Source organism: Lycium barbarum, chromosome 6 (assembly GCF_019175385.1).
Source record: "Lycium barbarum isolate Lr01 chromosome 6, ASM1917538v2, whole genome shotgun sequence".
Lineage (NCBI taxonomy): Eukaryota > Viridiplantae > Streptophyta > Magnoliopsida > Solanales > Solanaceae > Lycium > Lycium barbarum.
Genome location: NC_083342.1, coordinates 93,307,146 through 93,328,325, shown reverse-complemented (window position 1 = coordinate 93,328,325; position 21,180 = coordinate 93,307,146). Strand labels below are relative to the sequence as shown.

Sequence of the window (21,180 nt, the reverse complement as noted above, 5' to 3'; positions counted from 1 at the left end):
CGTGACACTTTCCCACCAAGGTAAGTCCCTCCTAAATATTTCTAAGTAATTCTAACTATTATACATGAGATTATTAACAAGATTCTACTCTACAATCATAGGATTTTCTAGAGGACCCTTCTCAAGGATTCAAGTTCAGATTTTTGGGATTCTTTTTCAAAGTTTGGATTCTTCTTTGGGTGTTTTGGAGCAATTAATATATGTAAGGCTTCTATCTACGTGGGGGAGCATCATTGCTCTTCCCCACGCCACGTTTAATTCATGAAAACACGATTTTTCCTCAAAATTAAGAAAATATGTCTCAGTTCATAATAAACCCTAGATACATGTCAATAGTTATATGTTATCATGCTCATTCCGGTTATTTGTGTTCATGACTATCATTTCGATTATTATGAATCTTTCCACAATCCATGAATACTCATGTTTTGAACTCCATGGGTTATCAAATACAAGTCAGGAATCAATATTATTCTGTTCTATAGATTTTACATGTTTCCATGCTTCATACAAGTTATATTAGATATCTATATACATGTTAGATTATACATACAAATCATGTTTACAAGTCATGAGCTTTTCAGCCAACCATGTTCATGTTCATGGTTTTAGGAATTGCACATATTATCGAGAAGGTTTAATACCTGAAACTACGTATTCCATCGTAGGATAAGGATCGATCCGCCCTGTAAGGACAATTCCTTCATGTTACCTATTTCCGGTTATTTTATGGATCCAGTCACGTCATGTTCATGTCTTGTAAGCCGACAAGGTATGAGATGGCTTAGCTGATCGGGCAGAGATCAAAAGCCACGTGCTCACGTGGTGGTTACATGTCAGTTATACTAAGGCTCTCCCACTTAAAATGATTTACTCATATTATATTATATGCATGTCAGATTATGCTCATGTTCATGTCCAGCTTTACAGTTACAGTTTCAGTTCTTATTATTTCATGTGAGCGCGTTTATTCATTCAGTTACCTTACATACAAGTACAATTTCAGTGTACTTACATCCCTATTGCTCGAGGCTTGCATTTTGCAGGTACTGATTTACAGGACGACAAGACTGTTCGCTAGGATCTCACACGTATCCGCTATTGGTGAGCCCCACTTCATTCGGGGTGTTATTTTTATTTCATGTTCATGTCATATTAGGCAGTAGAGGTATGCCGGGGGCCTTGTCCTGGTAACAATTTAGTATTCAGACTCATGTTCAGAGGTTTCATAGACTGGTCTACCATGTTATGTCAGATGTTCAGTATCATATAGCCGTGTTGGCTTCGTACTTATTATGTTTTCAGACTACTTCTGCATATATACTCTTAGACAATATCTTCAGTATTATATTTAAACCCCGTGCTTTATTCAGATTTTCATGTTTAAGTCATATTCCACGATAGTAAATGTCTCATGTTGATTAAGCCAGCCATGTGGTTGCTCAGTTACATGCAGTCAGACACCGAGCGTGTTACACCCCATGATTCGGGACGTAACAATTTAGACATAAATTTTACTTTAAAAAAGGTTAAAATGTTGTGAATGAAAATTTTAAATGGAGAATTTTAAATTTTAAATGCTCCTCAACCCTATTTTTCGAACTTTAAATTCTATATTTGAATTCAAAGTTGAAATAATAAATCAAACTTATAACTAAACACTTGAAAAAAACTCAAATATTTGACGTTTTATTCATGGACAAATACTGAAAGGAGGTTGGATCACATTGTAATTCTATAAACTCTAGGGTGCACACCAAAACTTATACAAAATAAAGAGGGGTTTGAAATGAAATTATCTCTCCATATGTGAGCTTCAACAGCTTTACACACCTCTGTATTTCCAATGGCGACCGCTCTTTCTATAAACTGGACTCGCTTCGCTTCTCAAGTTCCTCGCTCTTTTCCCTTCCCTTTTCTTCAAAAGAACCGCCACGTCATCAGATTATACCGGAGCTTCCGGTTTCCCGGTAGCTTCTGCACTCTTTATTCCTCCTCTAGACGCCCTTACACTGTCGTAGCTTCCAATTCTCAGTCTAATGGTAAGTAAAACACATCATTTTTCATTTAACTATAATCATATTTATTCATTATAAACTGAAATAATTATTGCTCCCTCCCTCCCTCCCAATTGATGTGAGAGTGTTTAACTTGTCACGGAGTTTAAGAATGAAAGTAAGCCTTTCGAAACTTGTGGTCCAAAATAAATCATAGGTAATTCGGTGGCTAGAAAACATTTCATTAACGGTAAAATGGTAAGTTTAAAGTTAAATTGTTATTAAATATTTGAGACAATCTAAAAAGAAAGAGTGTCACATAAATTGGACGGAGTTAGTACTATAAGTTCAATTTGATATATTCATGTATGCATTAGTTTGATTCTTTATGGGGAATAAAATTCAGGAACTACATGAATTCTTACAGTAGTGGAAATTTTTTGTTATTTTAACATGATGACCTAGTACATTTAAATTTCTCATGACTTATAAACAAATCTGCATCATTGATCGTAACTAGTCCTTGATTGTGAGAGTTATTACTCCTGGTAGAATTGATTAATGCTAACTCCATCCCAAAATAAGTGTCGCTTTAGCTTATTTCACGCCTATTAAGAAAAGCATTAAATACAAGGTATAATTTACTAAGTTACGCCTATTTATTAAATGTTTCTTGAGAATTTAGCACTATTAAGAAGAAGTAGTTCTTTAATATAAGGGTATAGTTGGAAACAATTACTATTTTTTGTCTTGAATTCCTAAAGCGACACTTATTTTGGGACCTTTCTTTTTTTTTTTTGCTAAAGCGACACTTATTTTGGGACGGAGGGAGTACGTAGTTATGCAGATAGTTTGGGAACAGTTTGATTCGATAATCCAAAACAGACAACTCACTAGGGTACTAGTCAGTCTGTGTTTTCTGCCGAAAAATGTCCGATGATTTGTCAAAATTTTGGCAGGCTTGAGTAGTTATACTGAAGTGGGTGATGAAAGATATGACGTGATTGTGGTGGGAGGAGGGCACGCAGGGTGTGAAGCTGCCCTTGCTTCAGCACGATTAGGGGCGAAAACGCTGCTTCTTACTCTTAATCTTGATCGCATCGCATGGCAGGTAATGGGAACTCATCTTTTTTTTTTTTTTTTTGGACTAATTCTGTTACGTGCAATGTACTTTTTTCTTGGTGTTTATTGTATAATAACATTTTAAATTGTATTCTTTGGCTATTTTTGAAATGACGAAAATTGTGACTTTTAGGAATAGAAACTTGAATATTAGTAGAATGAATTAATCTAATCTGAGTTAGCTCCAAATGGTCAAACTGACCCTCGATAACCACTAAGTGGCAAATAAGTTGGAACCGAAGGAAGTCTACGACTGCGTGATTAATTAAAAGAAAGAAAAGATTGGAATAGAAGGACATGCATTTCTGCTTTCCAAGAGAACTTGTAAATTCGTGATGTTATGCATCAATTAAGCTATAATTCAAGGACTATTAAGTTTACAACCCAAGGATGGTTCTTATATCTAAATCTGCTTTCATTTCATGATTGTAATCTTACTAACTAATTTTATGCAGCCATGTAATCCTGCAGTTGGTGGCCCTGCAAAGTCTCAGCTGGTGCATGAAGTCGATGCACTGGGTGGTGATATTGGAAAAATAGCGGATAGGTAAACCTAAGTATTCCAGCTGCTATTAAAGAAATCATCTGGTCTAGTTTGGTAACTGGCTCAGTGGAAGCATTTTTTTTTTAAATCCTGAAAAATCGGAAACAAAACCATGTTTGTGTCTTTTAAAAGAAAACTAATTAAATTTGGCATCTTTTTTAAGTTCTTAGAAAAATATAGGGGACAGGAATACTATATAAAGCGTGGCGGGCTTACAAATTTGTCTGCATCTGAAAGGAAGAATAACTGAAGAACTATGATAAATACCAAATAGGACAAAAAAGAAAACAATGAACAAAGTAGCTTGTAAGCATGAAAACATCTTTGGAACAAGTTTGGCAAGAAAATGGAGAGGGTATGGGACGAGATAAATCTAGTAGAAAAGAATAGTTTAGTGAGGCTTATTTTTTATAATATTCGATATTCTTGGAGTTATATTTCCTTAAATCCACCTATCATTATTCAGGAGACTGATGAAAGCTTCTTTTTCCAATAGGTGCTATTTGCAGAAACGTGTTCTTAACATCTCTAGGGGCCCTGCTGTTTGGGCATTACGTGCACAGACGGATAAGAGAGAATATGCTCTAGAGATGAAAAAGATTGTTGAGAGGTAAGTTTATTGTCACAACATAGAATACAGTTGTTATCAAGAATGACTTGTGCTCATGAGTAAGCTGCTCAAAGTTTTTTACCATATGGGGCAGATGTGCTTATTAAGCTGTTTTATAAATTTTATGAACGCAGGGCAGATAAATTTCATCAAAGCCAATAATACATTCAGTAACTTGTCTTTGTCACTACTGCAGATACCACTTACCATGTGTTTCATTGTGAACTACACAGTGAAATAAGTATTTTATGAGTGCTACATAGATCCTGTTTTATATGATTATATGAACTTCCTTCTTAAGCTTTGATCTATTGTTCTGGGAGAAATAAAGATGAAAGCTTAGTAATTTCTTGTCCACGCTATAGAGTTTCATGGATCACTTTGTATACTATGCTGACATATTGGATACTTATCGTTCTAGTTAAACTTTGTATGCTTTAAAAATGTTACAAACACGGTGCAGATAAATTCATTAAGGCCATAATACATTCAGTAACTTGTCTTTATCATGCTACTGTAGTTACGAGTTATCCTGCGTTTCATTTTGAACTACACAGTGAAATAAGTATTTTATGAGTGCTAAATAGGTCTTGTTTTATAATATATTACTTTTTTTCTTAAGCTTTGATCTATTATTCCTGGAGAAATAAAGATGGAAAGCTTAGTAATTCTGGTCCGCACTATAGAGGTTCATGGACCACTTATACTAGACTGGCATCTTGGATGCTCTTTCTAGCAGTATCTCATATACTTCTCAGCTAAAGTTGTACAATGTCTTCATTTAACAAACTATTGGAAATATATAAACCTGTACCTGTACAATGTCATCTTCTTGCGTTACAAAGTGCTATGAAAATATTCACCTCAGGGTTTCTGGGACGATTGCTGTGCTGATGTAATTTTCACCTTTTATTACGAGGCGAACTAATCCATTTCTCTCGCCTCCTTCTTTTTCTTTTTTGGGTATAAAAAGGAAAAAGGGCTGAGCTATAAACATCTATTTACTTACCAGAAAACTGAGAAGTATGGAGAAATTCAATTAATTCCTTGCACATTGGTGCATGATTTTGCAAGTTATTCCATTGCGTTCAAATTATATATCTCAAACATATTGGTGGCCTTTATATCTTTTGAGCCTAACTTAACTTGTCGCTCCCATTTCCAGCACCCCAAACCTCTTTATCAGAGAGGCAATGGTAACAGATATTTTGTTGGGGAAAAATGACAACATTGAGGGGGTCTGTACTTTCTTTGGAATGAACTTCTATGCACCTTCGGTGATTCTGACGACAGGGACCTTTATGAGTGGGAAAATATGGATTGGTAGAACTTCAATGCCTGCAGGAAGAGCTGGTGAATCAGCTTCCGTTGGTCTAACAGAAAACTTGCAGCGCCTTGGCTTTGAGACTGATAGGCTAAAAACAGGAACCCCTGCACGTGTAGACTGTCGTACTGTAGATTTCGCAGGACTGGAACCCCAACATGGAGATGAAGAGGTCCTTCTGCTTATTCTTAATGTGTAGGTTCTGTAGACTTAACTGTCATCTATGATCTCTAACCATGCTGAACTACTTGTGCAATCCAATAGCATATTACTTATGACAATGTATTTTGTGGGTGAGTTGCAAATATTGCATGCTTCTGGATGAGTTTCATTTATTAAGTATGTTGTATAACAGTATAAGCTAGTTTCACTTGCAAGTGCATGTGATTTTTATTTGAGTTGTCTTTGGATAAACTTATTTGTCACTTTAAATGCTCTGGATCTCTCTGAACCTAGATCCGGTTTAGGATTTCCTCCAAATGTATTCTGATAGGCGATATCTAATACTCTTTTCCCCTAGTCCAACAGTTATTTCTTGATTTTTACTGATAATAATAGATTTTAAGTTTGTCTGATCAAAAACCAATTTATTATAAGCAATTTTATATCTAATACAGAACTGCAAGCATGTGTTTCTGAGTGCTATGTGCTATATAATACAAGTTACACGATGTCCAGCTCCCCTCTTCTGTGGGATAGACCGTAGAGTATAGTATATACATTGTGAGGGGGCTTGCGTTATTGATAGGTAGCTACTTGTAGAGCTTTTATTTTGCTTCTTGCCTTCATTTTATCTCATGAGGGTTTAAGATCTGGAGGCTTGAAATTCCCTTTAGAGTGTGCGATATATTTGTTGGTAAGGTTCACTTAAAATATTTTTTTTTTTTTCATTTGTAATTTATATATATACATGCTCATGGGTCTACATTCATATGCTCCAACATTTATCGTTGATCCTCAGGTAAGCTGGTTCAGTTTTGATGCTAATTACCATATAGAAAGGGAACAAATGTGCTGCTACCTTACACGTACCACAAAGAGTACTCATCAGCTAATTAAAGATAATTTGCACGAAACTCCTACTTATGGAGGGTGGGTGGAAGCTAAGGGCCCTCGATACTGCCCCTCCATTGAGGATAAGGTATTATATGATGTTGCAGACCATGTAGCTTCTCTCTGGTTTTGAGGCATCTCATACTAAATTCTCCGTTCTAGCTCTTATTTTCTTGTTAATATCACCTAATGCGCGGAATGCTTGCGTTTACTGATGTGAGAATGCTGCACATTTCTTAGCCAAAAATGTGAAATGGAAAGGATTAATCTTCCTTCGAACTTTACTTTCCAGAGACAAATTTATATCAGCATATCTTTATTTTGAGTTACGGAGAATTTCAAATGAAGTACAGATAAATTGTAACTTCGGATTTTTTATCTCCATCTTATTTTTCCTGATATTCATGTTTCTTTGATTCAACTCAAATGGCAACAGAAAAGGGTAATTATTTGGATTATTACATTTAGGCGTATAGCATTTCAAAGTTGCTTGTCTACTATTTTGTGAGGATCATATCAATGTGCTGTTCAATAGTGGGTTAGAGTGATTCTGAGGCATAGTTGAAAGTTGATTGATATGGTTGGTGATAAAATCCCCTCACATTTTAAATTCTTAAAGTGGATATCCATCATGGATTGTGCAAATTAGTTACCACTTACTCAGAAGGGTGTTATTCTATGTTGTCGAATGCTCTGTTAAGATGGTGCAATTGTTAAAGGAGGCTACTATTATACTATTTCCCAAGCGTGGAATCATATACACCTTAGCTATGTTTTGAAACTATTAATGATCACTATCTCGATGAAATGTTAATGATCATGATTCCAATGAAGTGTTAATGTTGTCCCTTTTTGTTTTTCCTGCAAAAAGTTTATATCCTGATATTTCAACAAGAGGAAATTTATGCCCACTGAAATTTCTTAGTAGTTGTTGTGTAACTTGGAAGCTCCTTGTGCTATTGGAGGGAAAAGAAAGTAAGTGGAGGGAAGATTTAATTCCATCTGATACTAGAATCTGCTAATGTTATTATAGTTTATCTAGTGAGTGGAGGGTGAATCCTTGCTTGTAACAAAGTATGTGACGAGTATTAGTTGACGTAAATTTAGTAACCAACTCCCTCGTTCAAATATCATGGCTCCAGATTTGAAAACTATTTGTTCTTATTTTCTTTTTATTTCTCCCATGTAAAGTATGATTATCTTTTTGACTATTTCAGATTGTAAGATTTCAAGAGAAAGAGTCTCATCAAATATTCCTTGAACCTGAGGGTCGAAGTGTTCCTGAACTCTATGTGCAGGTTTGCTGACTCTTTGAGTTAATTTAATTACTGCCTTACACGAGGAAAACAGCTTTTCGTTGATTGTCATCTTGCTGACAATCTGCAGTGTTTATGGTATAAATCCTTTACATTCAAACAGTGTATTAATTGATTGACTAGGGGTTATCGCCTCATTGGTGAGCTACTATAGGCTCTTCAAACTGTCAGGCGCAAAGTGATCCCAGCTAGAAGCAGCAAATATTTCGATTTTGACTTTAAAAGTTGTATTTTTTTTTTTTAAAAAAAAGGAGTAAAAAAAAGGGCCTTTGTCTTTTGAGTTCTTGGTCCTCGGACTCCTCCCCGCATACACTTCAGCTGTAGCACTCTATTTTTCGTTGTTTTCTTATTCTTCTCAGCCTTACAATGCCTTTCCTACTGGTACCTTTTGCCTACTTTGAATTTACTTCTTATTTTCTTCTTCAAGTGAGGATTCTTTCTTTTTTATTGTGCAACTCCTCTTCAACCCTTTCAGTTACTAGAGTAATTGAATACGAATTGAATATTGCAAATTGATTCTTTTTATGATTTATTAACTGAAAATCGAAAATTTAATTTTGTGATGGAGCTATCTTTATGTGACCTTGTTGAATTACTTAATAGGGTGCTTTTGGTATTGAAGGGAATGCTTATTGTGAAAATGTTTTACCTTGGGAAATCATTTCCCACATCATGTTCCCGTAATGTGTACTAGGTAAAGTATGATAGGCGTGAAGGTAGAGGAGTGTGTATGATGACTATGTTTGGGTAATATTTTAGTACTAAGGTTAATAACAATATTAGAACGGAAAAAAGGAACGATAGAAGCAAAAATAACATGTCAAACTGTTATCCGCCGAGTTTCGAACTGTGCAATTGAAGCAAATGATATACTGCAAAGAAAAATGACTTTTCCCTATAAATGAATGACTTTGGTTTCTCCCGTTTGAGGAAAATATTTTCCTTCAATAACCTTATCAAGAAAAATTATTTTTGTTGGGGTAAAAATATCTATTGGCGCATTGCAAAGTGGCGTCGAGTTTGTAGAGGGTGCTTCTGAATGATTTTGGTGTACAACAGGCAATGGTGGGTACCGTTAGAGATGTTCTGCACAGTTGGGCTGTAAGACGTAGATGAAGAAGGCAAAAGGCTTGGAAGGTTGCTCCATTAGCTTTTATGTGGGTCATATGGAAAGAGATAAATATGAGAGCTTTTGAGGGGGTCGAAAATGAGTTTGCACACTTAAAAAATAGCCTTTTCTCTTTGATTGCATTTTGGTGCACCCTCGTGATTCCTTCTTGTATAGATGATTGGGTGTCTTTTGTAGAGTGTCATGTTTTCATATAGATTCTCTACTTTTTGGTATACCTCCTGTATATGGGAGTTTTCGTTCCCATTGTTAATAATACCACTTACCTTATCCAAAAAAAAAAAGGGGGTCAAAGTAACCGAATACTCAAAAACAATTCATCAAGAAAACATTTTAAGAAAAGCATCTTTGGTCATACCAATCACACCCTTACTGATGTTTAATATGAGTTGTTGGAGTAATATTGTCATTTATTACATCTTAGATGCTGAAATTAGTAATATTTATTGTAATTTGATGTTACAAGTACTAAATCCATACATATAGCTAATTTTTGTATTTCCGGAGAATTGGGTGCTTTACTTCGAACTTCGAAGAAGTGTACACTCTTAGGATCTTGTCGGCTTTTTGTGGTTCTCTTTTTAGAATAATGTATTCAAGTCTGTTACCTATTCCCGAGTATAATGTGCTAAGGTTTTGCCGGTTAGTGATATCCATAAAATTGATTTTAATTTGCTATGACTTGGTCATTTCCAAAGAACCAATGGAGATGTGCTGGTAGGAAGATATGTAGCCTACTTAAAGCTCTCTGTTGACTAATTTCTTATAGTTAAAATTTCATTTTCTTAGTACGCTCTCTCTTGGAAATGAAATACTCTGATGCTATATATCACTGTATTGCTGAGTAAATACTCCAATGCTATTTGCATAGTGTAATGATTCGTTCATCTGTAGGGATTCTCTACTGGTTTGCCGGAGAGACTACAGTTGCCACTTTTACGAACATTACCCGGACTTGAGAATTGTACAATGCTCAGGCCAGCCTATGCCGTAGAGTATGATTACTTGCCTGCTTATCAGTGCTCCAGATCCCTAATGACTAAAAGGATCGAGGGTCTTTTCTTTTCTGGCCAGATCAATGGGACAACAGGCTATGAAGAAGCTGCTGCCCAGGTTTTTATCTTCCAATATGCTCACTTTTGCTTATGTATTTTTAGCTATGCATCCAATAGATATAGGAAATGTTTAGACTAGTTCCTACTTTTTAACTAGGCCATTATGATTATTATCTGATAAGTTCTTGTAAGCCTCCTTCGGTAAATTTTTCCTGATGTAGGGGATTATATCTGGAATTAATGCAGCTAGACACTCAGATGGCAAGCAACTTATTGTTCTTGAGAGAGAAAGTAGTTTTATAGGGACTCTGATCGATGATCTTGTAACCAAAGATCTTCGAGAGCCTTATCGCATGTTAACAAGGTGAAGTGAAGTAAGAATGGTCATGTCATAGCGATGACCTCTTTTATTTTTTATTAAGCAAGCATGCAATAGCTATTATTTGCATACTGTTAAGTTCACTGATGAAACTACAACATTCTTTGGTTGCATTGTTGTCCAAATTAACAGTGCGCGTCGTTTGCCTTTAATTGATTACACACCTTATTTTCTGTTTAACCTTTATTTAACAGTATTGGCTAGCGATATAACCTGGAGTGAGTTAGGAGATCTGCAATGCCATTTTGAAGATAATTGACTACATTTTCTTTTTTTATGAGCTGGTCTATGCCTTAGATCTGTCTGTTTTTACCTTCTCCTCTTTCCGTGTTGCTATTGGCTTAGCTATTTCCTGTTTATCATTGTTATTAGATAGTGAATTTAATCTCTGGACCTTCTGTAAGCAAGGTGCATCTTTCCCAAAATGAAGAAAGAGATAAAAGAAATCGTGATGCCTTTGCCGTTGTTGTAGACATCGATTATTTCCATTTGCCTTCTTGTGAAGTATTTTTCCATGTTTAAGTACAGCTGTTGTTCTCCTAGCCACTTTTTATTTTCAACTTTTGAAAAGTACCTACTGCCTGATGTTTTCAGATTTATATTTTCAGCAGTTGCATGAAAGTTCTTATAAAAAAAATCTTTGCTTATGTCTTTGTTTAGACTAATACCTATGTCATGGAACATACAAAATCCAATAATATATTTCTTTTTGCCATTCTTTTGACTAGTCAAATTAAAATTTTCTTTGCTTTGATTGTTGGCTGGAAAAAAATGAACCCAATCACAAGAGCTACCTCATGTGGTGAGGATTGTCCAAGAGCATATAAGGGGACATTGGATGTTGGGCCTTAATCCCAAGAGCTACTTCATGGAGTGAAGATTGTCCAAGACCAGAGACAACAGTCCATTCCCATTTCCTCTGCCAATGGAGGATACTTTGCACGGCCAAGGCTAGCATTTAGTGTGTGGAGAATATTACATGGGGGCATATAACATTTGGAAACCTATAATAGAGATGATTCTGGCTCTAATACCATTGGAGGCAAAAACATTTGGTGATTTCTTCCCATCTATCCAAGTCTTGGTGGACAGAGTTACCAAATACCTGTGTTGGTGAGAGGTAGAGAGTACCGCGTAGAATTAGTCGACGTGTGTGCAACCAGTCCGGACATCACGGTTATAAAAGAATCATGCTAAGAAAATGAACTCCAGGCCTAATTCAACCCCAAAAGCTAGTTTGTGAGGTGAGGGATCGGCAAAGACCATATAAAGAGACAACAGTCAGTTTCCTCAACCAATGTAGGACACTTAACACAGCCTCGCACGAGCAAAACTGGACATCTGGTGCTTAAAAAAAAAATTAAAAAAAAAATACAAAAATATGAGACTATTGCATGGGCTCAGACTATAACATGGAGGTCCAACTTAGGAAACAAAAAAAATGGATGGATATGACTTCAAATATCATGTTGAATTGCATGACTATCTAAAGTTTTAAGTTGTTACAGAATTTATACTTTTATCATGTCGTCAGCAGACCTGATAATAACATTACGCGCATGACCTGTTATTAACATTACTGAGAAATCTTGAGTAATTATCTATGATAGATGTCATCTTTCTGTGTAGATCTTTTTAATGATAACGAAGTGCATAACGTGTTATTAACCTTGCATAACCTGTTATTAACCTTACTGTAATCTTGTCATTGTAGATGATAGTTCTTATCTTCATGTGTAATTCTACTTGCTAATAAGTCTCATATACCTTCAGCCGCTCAGAACATCGTCTGCTTCTGCGGTCTGATAATGCTGATAGCCGTCTCACTCCACTTGGTCGTGAAATCGGTTTAATAGATGATCGAAGGTGGATGATGTACCAGGAGAAGCAAGCTCGTATCTTGGAGGAGAAAAAGCGGTTGAAAGCAGTTAGAATTTCTGGTCAGCATTGTTTCTTTCTCTTGTCCCTCTGCTTGTTGGTGGACGTAAAACTGTGCGAACCTTATTACTTGTGCTTATATGGAAATCATAATTCTAGAAGTAAATACATGAAGTCTTTTGTTCATTCAAATTTTCTGTCTAACTCAATGCCTGTTTCGTTTGCTTCTAGGTGGAGAGTTGGCCACTGAAGTTACTCATCTCTCTGGTCAGCCAGTAAGGGATTCATCAACACTAGAGAGCCTGCTTAAGAAACCACATATACAATACGAAGTTTTTGATAAGCATGGGTTTGGAAATTCTACCCTGTCCAGGATGGAGAAACAGTGCGTAGAGATTGATATCAAATACGAAGGCTTCATTGTGCGCCAGCAGAGCCAACTTCAACAGGTAAACAGTGATGCACTTGGGCTTTATTTACTAGAACTAGGATAGGGACTCTGGTCTGTTGTATCTACACACTCATTGGTCTTTTGATCCTATATCTCTCTGCTTTCAAAAACCCCTCTAAATCTCTAATCGGTTGGTATGTCATATCTTTGTGATGTCGACTTTCTGCTTGTAGATGGTTCATCAACAGCACAAACCAATTCCCGAGGACATAGATTATTATGCAATGGTGACTTTGTCGCTCGAAGCACGTGAAAAACTCTCAAAGGTATTTTCTGCCTCATTTGCATAGCATTGCTGTCTTCTTGCACACACAAACTTTTAGTTATTTCCTTACTACTTTTCACAAGCTTAATGGTGTAGATCTTTTCTGCACAAAGATGACATATTGTGCCTAATTATTCTCTCTATTAATTTTTCTTTTTAGATGTTCTAATTTGTTTGATACCATCCACCAATAGTATAATTGGATACAACTTCCAAAGTTTTAAATCCAATTCTTTATACAAATCAAATTTAATGTTTGATGTTTTCTCCATCAAGTTAACTTTCCCACTTGTTAGGTTAACATTTACTTCAATTGTTATTGATATAAGTCAGGCTAATATTTCATGCACCTACGCCAAGGTACATAGTGGAGGGAATGGTAGTAAGTACTTGGTGTAAATTCAATTGTTCTGGTAATGTTGGCAAAATGATGTTTTGATCCTCCTTTCTTTCTTTTCTTAGTTCATAGGCATCGCTGGACTTTGTTGTGTCATTTGGACAAATGCAGAAAGACAGAGAGAGAAAGGGGTGTGGGTGGGTTGTTTGTTGGGGCGGGGAGCAGTTGGTTCTTGCTTGTAGGATTGGGTCTTTTGCCAGTTGCCTAACATTTACCATATTGCATCTGCTTTATGTACAGGTTAGGCCGCAAACAATTGGGCAAGCAAGTAGAGTTGGTGGAGTTAATCCTGCTGACATTACAGCACTCCTCATTATTCTTGAATCTAACAGGAGGAAAGCCAAAGAGCAGAGTAGAGAACAAGCAGTACTTTTGTGAAGGATACATATGATCGGCTTAAAAGTCCTCTTCAAATGACACTTGTCTCTTAAAACCAGCAGCATTCTTGTCTGCATGATTTTTAGATCAATGAACAAGGGAATCATCACCACCTAGGATGCATGATAGTCTTCCTGTTTTCATTTGAGATACTTGTAGTTGAAAACGAAGCCAAAGGTTATGTACTATACGTACACGAGTTGTAACATATTTACTGTCTTTATAAACGTGCAGCAGCAACCGCGTAATTACTCTCTGTGTTTAAAGGTTCTCCTAATTGCAAATGCTTAATAATGTAAACATGCAATAAAAAATCTAGAAAATATTATAGTACATGGATTAAAAATGTCTTCTTTTTTTTTTTTTTTGGGGGGGGGGGGGGGGGGGGGGGGGGGTTGCAAGTCCAAATCTTTACCTGGAAAATGCAACTACAGATCTTCACCGGGAAATTGTATCTCATCACATTAGCAATCTTAGACAGGTCGTGTACACATACTTTTCAGAACACTACCCCGTTCCTTTACAAAGTTTTTGTGTCGTTGGAAGCTAAACTTCAAAGGGATATTTCCTTTAGAAGCCATGTCCACATTCTTTGAAGTTTGAAATTGGTTATGTTTCACTTACATGTGACCCTTCATCCTAATTTCCAACTAATCTTGTATCCTCAAAGTACTCCTTGAAACAACATTGCCTGCAATTTAAGACTTAATGATATTTTTATACATTTTTTTTGCGTGGATCCCCGGTCTTTAATTTTTGTCTTCGCCTAAAAACTCATGAGTTCATGGTTCGAACCCCGCTCGGTCAAAAATTTTTAAAAAAATTCGCAAGATAGAGTTTTGGATTCACACTCTACCTTGCCTTGTGCCTGAAGGCAAACTCTGCCTTATAAGGGAGATTTTAAGGTAGAGTTTGCTACCTTAAGGCAAACTCAGCATAATCAAGTAGCAAATTTTGCCTTGCGATTTTTTTTAAACTTTTTGACTGAGCGGGGGTTCGAATCTGGAACCCATGGGTTTTTAGGCAAAGGCCAAAAATTAAAGACCAGCAATTTGAGGGTCAAAAATTAAAGACCACCCCTGAATAAGAACAATCATGCTAATTGCCCAATTTTATAACCATAGAACTGTCATTTTGTTTAAGATCATAAGTTTTATTTTTATTTTTTTTTGAGTTTGTGCCGAATTAAGAACCATCACATTAATTAAAACGGATGAAAACTATATAACATGGATCAAATAAACCTAACCTTTGTACTTGAGTGTTGTTTGGTTGGAGTTTGAGAATATTTAATTTGCGCTTGAAATTGAACACCAATTTATACAATGCTTGGTTGTTACTTATGTATTACGACTTCTTTCGCTTCAATCCATAAATATGTATCTTAATCAAAAGGAATTCTATTTTTTAGTCTTATTTATACTAATACAAGAAAGAATGTTGCAAGAAGCTACTCATCATGATATTCCTTTTGTCTTCCCTTTCCTCTATCTTCAACTATAAAGCGATTTAAGAAGTGCACCTTGTTTTTTTTTTCTTTTAGCCTTCGTGCCTCAACCCCTCAATGGAGCATAAACACATTGAATAGGTCTTCAACTTCAATTTGGGTCTGTTTTAGAATGTATAACTTCAACAAAAGGAGGGACTTTTCTTCTCAAACTCAAAGGTAGTTGTTGGACGTTTTCTATTTTGCTAACTAATGTGAAGTTAAGTCTATCCTTCCCTAGTTCATGTAAGGCTAAACTTCGGATTTTTGCTTTCTAAAAAAATCTCTTATCAGATGGTTGTTAGTTGCAATCTTTATGTCTCACCTAGCCTATTCACTGTTCTCCAGGATAAGAGGTTAAGTGTTTATAAGTAATTGCGCTTAACCATATCCAAAAGGGGATAACACACCCACCATTTGGTGAGTGAAAGGCCAGGAAATGCGGACTCTAGTGTCTCCTAGGAGGCGCCGTGCATCGAGTATACTCTTTGTAACACCTCGTAACTTCGGACGAAAGTTTGACTCATAAGATGATAATATAATGGAACCAATATGAGGGTTATAGGAAGTGTTTTGAAAACCAATTAAGTCATAAGAAATGTCTTTGGGCAAAGAAAAGTTGGAAGCCACTCTACGGGGCATGTTTGCAAGTGAGTTTATGGAAGGTCTTACTTCCATCGACCATAAACCCTCTATTAATTTGTATTTTGGGAAAACTTCCTTGATGAAAGTTGTATCCCCTTGAAATATCTTTCCAACGGTATATTATGGGCCTCAAACAGACATCTGTGCAAAGAGTTATGCCCATTATATGACGGACGGTCCGAGCAGAAGAATTTTGACGGACCATTTGACGGTCCGTAGAACAGTTTGACGGTCCGTAAAACAATTATACGGTCCGTCAAATGGTCACAGAGGATAATTTTTTTGTTGGTCAGTTTTACGGTTCATTTTTACGGTCCGTATAATATTTTGACGATCCGTAAAACAATTATACGGTCCGTAAAATGGTCACAGAAAACCAAATTTTGCTGGGCAGTTTTACGGTTCATTTTGACGGTACGTAAAACAATTATACGGTCCGTAAAATTGACTCAAGTCAGCGTAAAATGATCACAGAAACTCATTTTTTGCTGGGTAGTTTTACGGACCATTTTGACGGTCCGTCAAACAGTTTGACGGTCCGTAAAAATGGGCGTAGAATTGCCCGATGCGTCAGATTCTAAGATATTAATAAGAGACCCAAACTCATTTTTTTTCATTCTCATTTCTCCTACACGACTCAAGGGTTCTCTAGAGCCATCCAAACACTTCATATGCAAGAATCCAAGTGAAACTAAAGATCCACTTCATCAATCCACAAAACTAAGTGTGAGAAACATATCAAATCCATTCAAGTCAAGAAATTCCATAGAAGGTGGAACTAGGGTTTTGTTCAAGTGAAGCATTTCAACTCAAGGCTTATTCCTACAATAACTAAGGTAAGTTTTATGATGTTTCATGATGATTAAAGTGTTGATAAGTTCTTGGGAGAATAATAATTGGGTTTGATAAAGAGAATTATATGAACTATGCTAGGGTTTTTGGATTGTTGACTTGGGATTGTAGTATTCATATGGGTGATGGAGAATGATGTTAATTACATCTAATTAAGATTGTAGAATCACCTAGAAGTAATAGAATGGGAATTGGGTGAAGAAATCACCATTAATGGAGACTGTGGAGCTTCGTGCCCACTAAGTGTTTGATAAAATGCTTAGATGACCAAAACATGAATATTATTGCTAATATAGAATCCCTTTGACTTGTATTGATATAGATCAAAGTTGAAAGGGTTGACGAACATTGTATTACGCTCAAAGGCTGGAATTAAGGTATGTGAGGCTAACTATCTACGTTAGGGAATGTTCATGATTCTCCCTACGCCTCATTCTTCATACTTGTCAGTAATTTGACTCGGAATACAGTTTAGCCCAGTTTTATGGTATGTTGTAGAACTGTTATCTTCTAGGGTTGCAGTTACAGAATTCGTTCATGGTTATCAATTTGAATATCATGAACTCAGCACGTAATCTTTATAGACTTATGTATTGTTACCACATGAGTCTCAGTCTAGAAATTCAGTATGCTCAGAAACAGTCAGTGTTTTCAATTCAGTCCAGCATGTCTATTTCAGTTCAGCACTATTCATTGTTGTTATGGTCTCAGTCCTTATTAATTAACCATAATTATACATATGTGATTTTGCCCGAGGGCACAGCACAGTCTTGTGTATACGTATACATGGCCGAGGCCATTGACTGACGCACTACTAGGCCGAGGCCATTGTGTGCATTTATTACTGGGCCGAGGCCCCACATAAACAAACACAGATAATACAGATGATTCAGATACAGAGCAGGGAGTATTCATATCTCTACTTCCTTGCTATTACAGTTACAGTTATCAGTTTCAGTTTCAGTTTCAGTATTTTATTGCTTCAGTTGCTTTACATACCAGTACAATTCAAATGTACTGATGTCCCTTTTTATTGCTTGGGGGCCTGCATCTCGCGATGCAGGTAACGATACACAGGTTGACGACTCAGTTAATTAGGAGTGCACGTATCAGCTACTGGTGAGCCCCACATTCCTTCGGGGCGTTGTCAGCTATCCAGTTATTTCAGTTTATAGACAGTTCTATTATTCAGTACTCTTAGAGGCTTCATAGACACAGTTCAGACAGTCATATATTTATTATGTTAGCCTTGTTGGCAGTATTTCCGCATTATGATATTTCAGTGAGACTTTTAGTTAATCAGCATGTATTAGTTTTATTTTATAAATTAGTTATGTTTTGGTATCACATGTTGATTCAGCCAGCCAGTTGGTTCGCTCGGTCACATGCAGTCAGGCACCGGGTGCCGTGTTACGTTCAGGCCCAGGTTCGGGGCGTGACACTCTTGGTGTCCAACTTCCCGTGTTTTTGGGGAGGCAAGCCCCCTATCTTATTCTTCTTTTCTCCATAAATAATATACTTGCACAATTATGCTGAGACGTATGTATTATTTTATGGCAGGATAGAATGTAAAATGATAATGTGGATATTTGTAATACATGAATTTAAAATACTAAAGTGACAAAACTAACAATGGTCAAACTTTTACTTTGTTATTTTTTTAAAAGTAAACACATATTTTATATTATACATTATATACAAATTTGTGATATATCTAAGTAAATAATCCCTCATTGCAACTCTTATATAACTCAAGTCCGCATTACAATCCTAACATATATGGGGTCGTTTGGCTCAAAGACAAGTTATACATGGATTAATAACGCAGGGATTAATAATACATGAATTAGTAATATAAGGATTCTTTGTGTTGGGTGTTTGGTTCATTGCACTAAAATTGGACACAAAAGATACCATTTGAATATTTATTTATTTTTAAAATTTAAGAAATAATTTGATACAATTATATCCTTGAATGCTTGGCCTTTTATAGGTTTCTTGGAACAAAACAAGGCTAATTTTGTCATTTTAGTTTTTTATCCATGGATAAGTTGAGTCCGGAACAAAAATGACCCTAAAAAAATACCTTTTGAACCAAAATACCCCAACAAAAAAAAATGTTACTAACGTACCTTTAACGCAGTAATTTACTGCGTTAAAGGAGGCCCCCTTTTTTTTTCTTCTTCTTTTGGCTAATCTTTACACTTTTTTACGTACTTTAGCCATAGATCAATCATGCTTCGAGACTCCGAAACTTCAATATTTTATATAGAATCCTACTTATTTTTGTGCAATTAATAAGGTAGGCTCAATACATCAAGGATAAGCAAAATTTTGGATTGTCATTTTGAAAATTGCTCGAAGTCCATTTTTGTTTAGCTGTAAGTTATTATGTTTTAGGGTTTCGATTTAAGCGCGTTATTTTTTAGTCAAAATTGCATCATTCATAACAATATGAAAACACTTAAACTTGTTCATCAATAACAAACACAAATCTGTTAAAATATAATCATCAAAGAAAGAAAAAACTTAAAATACATGAGCCTACACATGCCCTTGAGTTGATTTGCCGCCACCACCACTAGATCTGCCACCACCACGAAAGTTTCCTCCGCCATGAGAGGTACTTCCACCACGAGATGTATTTTGACCACCATAATGTAAGGGACACTTGCGCTTATCATGACCAAAATAATTGCAAAATGAGCATTTTCGAGTGTATCTCCCCGGTGGAATATCCATTTCATTAGGAATACAGGAGTATACTTTATTTTTGAATTTAGGGATAAATACTTTATTTGCAACCATGGAAAATGGATCCGGTGGCAATAACTCTCACTACCAAGTGGGTAGAACCTTCCAGCATACGTTTTTACATAATTTTCAACTGTATATTCCTTAGCCACGTACGTGGAGGCGTTCTTTCCCATTGTGATAAAACACTGAAGGCATGAGAACATGGCATGTGACATGATTGCCACTACCACATGTGCATGTTCTTGGAATCTCTCAAATTGTGTGGACGTTACCTCCTTTACCTTGGTGCACACTTGTTGTGAGTTCAGATATGCGCTCTGCATAGTTGTACTCTATCCGGTCGTGTTGCTGAGCCTTAAATTTGTGATACTCGAACAATTGTAACGGTTTTGGCATCCATTTTAGGCGGCCTGCCGCAAGTCTTTTGGCTTCTTTTGATCTAATAACGAACCGCTCCACAACCTACTTAAAAGTCATTCTCACCATTGCAGTGACGGGTAGTCCCCGTTCAGATTTCAACAAGCCATTGAATGACTCAAAGTTGTTTATTGTCAGCATCCCCCATCGCCTAACTTCATCCTGGTGTTGTGTCCATTTGTATTCAACCATTGTCTTTATCAATTGTATTCAACCAGTGGAAGGCTTCCTCATCCGCCCGCCTAATAATCTCCACCTGCAGGTGAAGCTTCTTCTCCTAATGCTCTATCGCAGCCGCCCACATCCAATTGCAAAGTGTTGGGCTTCGATATGCCTTTTGGAAGTTTGCCTTCAAATGCCTTAAACAATAACAATCGTAGGCAAAGGGTGGTTGCCACCCATGCAAATTAAGCATATTGCTCAATATGCCAGCATTTCTGTCTGATATAACACATATGTCCATGCAATGCTTAATAACGTGTTGCCTCAAGTAGTTTAAAAACAGACCCCACGTAATAGTGCTCTCATTAGTTGCAATTGCAAAAAGCTAGACGGAAAATAGATCCGTTTGCATCCATTCCAACTGCAATTAGCAGCTTTATGTCATATACCCCGTACACATATATTACTGGTTGACAATGAGCAAAACCATCAATGCATGGTTTGAATGCCCAAAACATATCTCAAAAATATTACGAGCACACCAGGCTTCGATTTGAGCTTCTATTCAACAACAATACCAGGATTGAAGTGTTGTAAAGCCGTCATGTATCTCGGCAACGTCTTGAAAGAGCCTCCCAATTGTCGTAGACTATCTCTCGTGCATGTCTATGCCTAAGATACACCTTCCATTTACTAACGGTTTTGAGATATACTTTTAGGATGGTTGTAATACAATTTTTAATAGGGTACCTGGATAAGTTGATATAACAACATATATCAACGAGGAACACCGTATTAACATCAAAATTAAAATAAATTTCGGTGAAGGGGATACCTTGGGCTTTTTGCAGTGTCGCCAACTAACACAACAACAATCATATTGGTATCTAGATTGCAATGATCATCTGGGAGGTCACCCATATCATAAGTGTGCCTTGTGTAGAACTTTGAAATAGTCCATAT

General features: G+C 36.4%; 1 protein-coding gene across 1 annotated transcript; it reads left to right on the top strand.

Annotated features, from left to right (window-relative positions):
• Positions 1-1,806: 1,806 nt before the first annotated feature.
• LOC132644848 (uncharacterized) lies at positions 1,807-14,146 on the top strand. Its single transcript, XM_060361488.1, has 13 exons — positions 1,807-2,042; positions 2,957-3,108; positions 3,575-3,666; positions 4,160-4,273; positions 5,439-5,769; positions 6,559-6,738; positions 7,868-7,948; positions 9,990-10,208; positions 10,372-10,514; positions 12,303-12,469; positions 12,639-12,856; positions 13,032-13,124; positions 13,761-14,146. Exons 1-13 carry the CDS (start codon positions 1,847-1,849, stop codon positions 13,896-13,898), a joined length of 2,124 nt encoding a protein of 707 aa, XP_060217471.1. The 5' UTR covers positions 1,807-1,846; the 3' UTR covers positions 13,899-14,146.
• Positions 14,147-21,180: the final 7,034 nt, after the last annotated feature.

What these genes read in the sequence shown, in the direction of transcription:
- LOC132644848 (XM_060361488.1), top strand. Translation starts at nt 1,847, where the DNA reads ATGGCGACCGCTCTTTCTATAAACTGGACTCGCTTCGCTTCTCAAGTT. An exon ending in TTCCTGAACTCTATGTGCAG is followed by an intron (nt 7,949 to 9,989) that starts GTTTGCTGACTC and finishes GTTCATCTGTAG; the next exon opens with GGATTCTCTACTGGTTTGCC. An exon ending in GAAAGCAGTTAGAATTTCTG is followed by an intron (nt 12,470 to 12,638) that starts GTCAGCATTGTT and finishes GTTTGCTTCTAG; the next exon opens with GTGGAGAGTTGGCCACTGAA.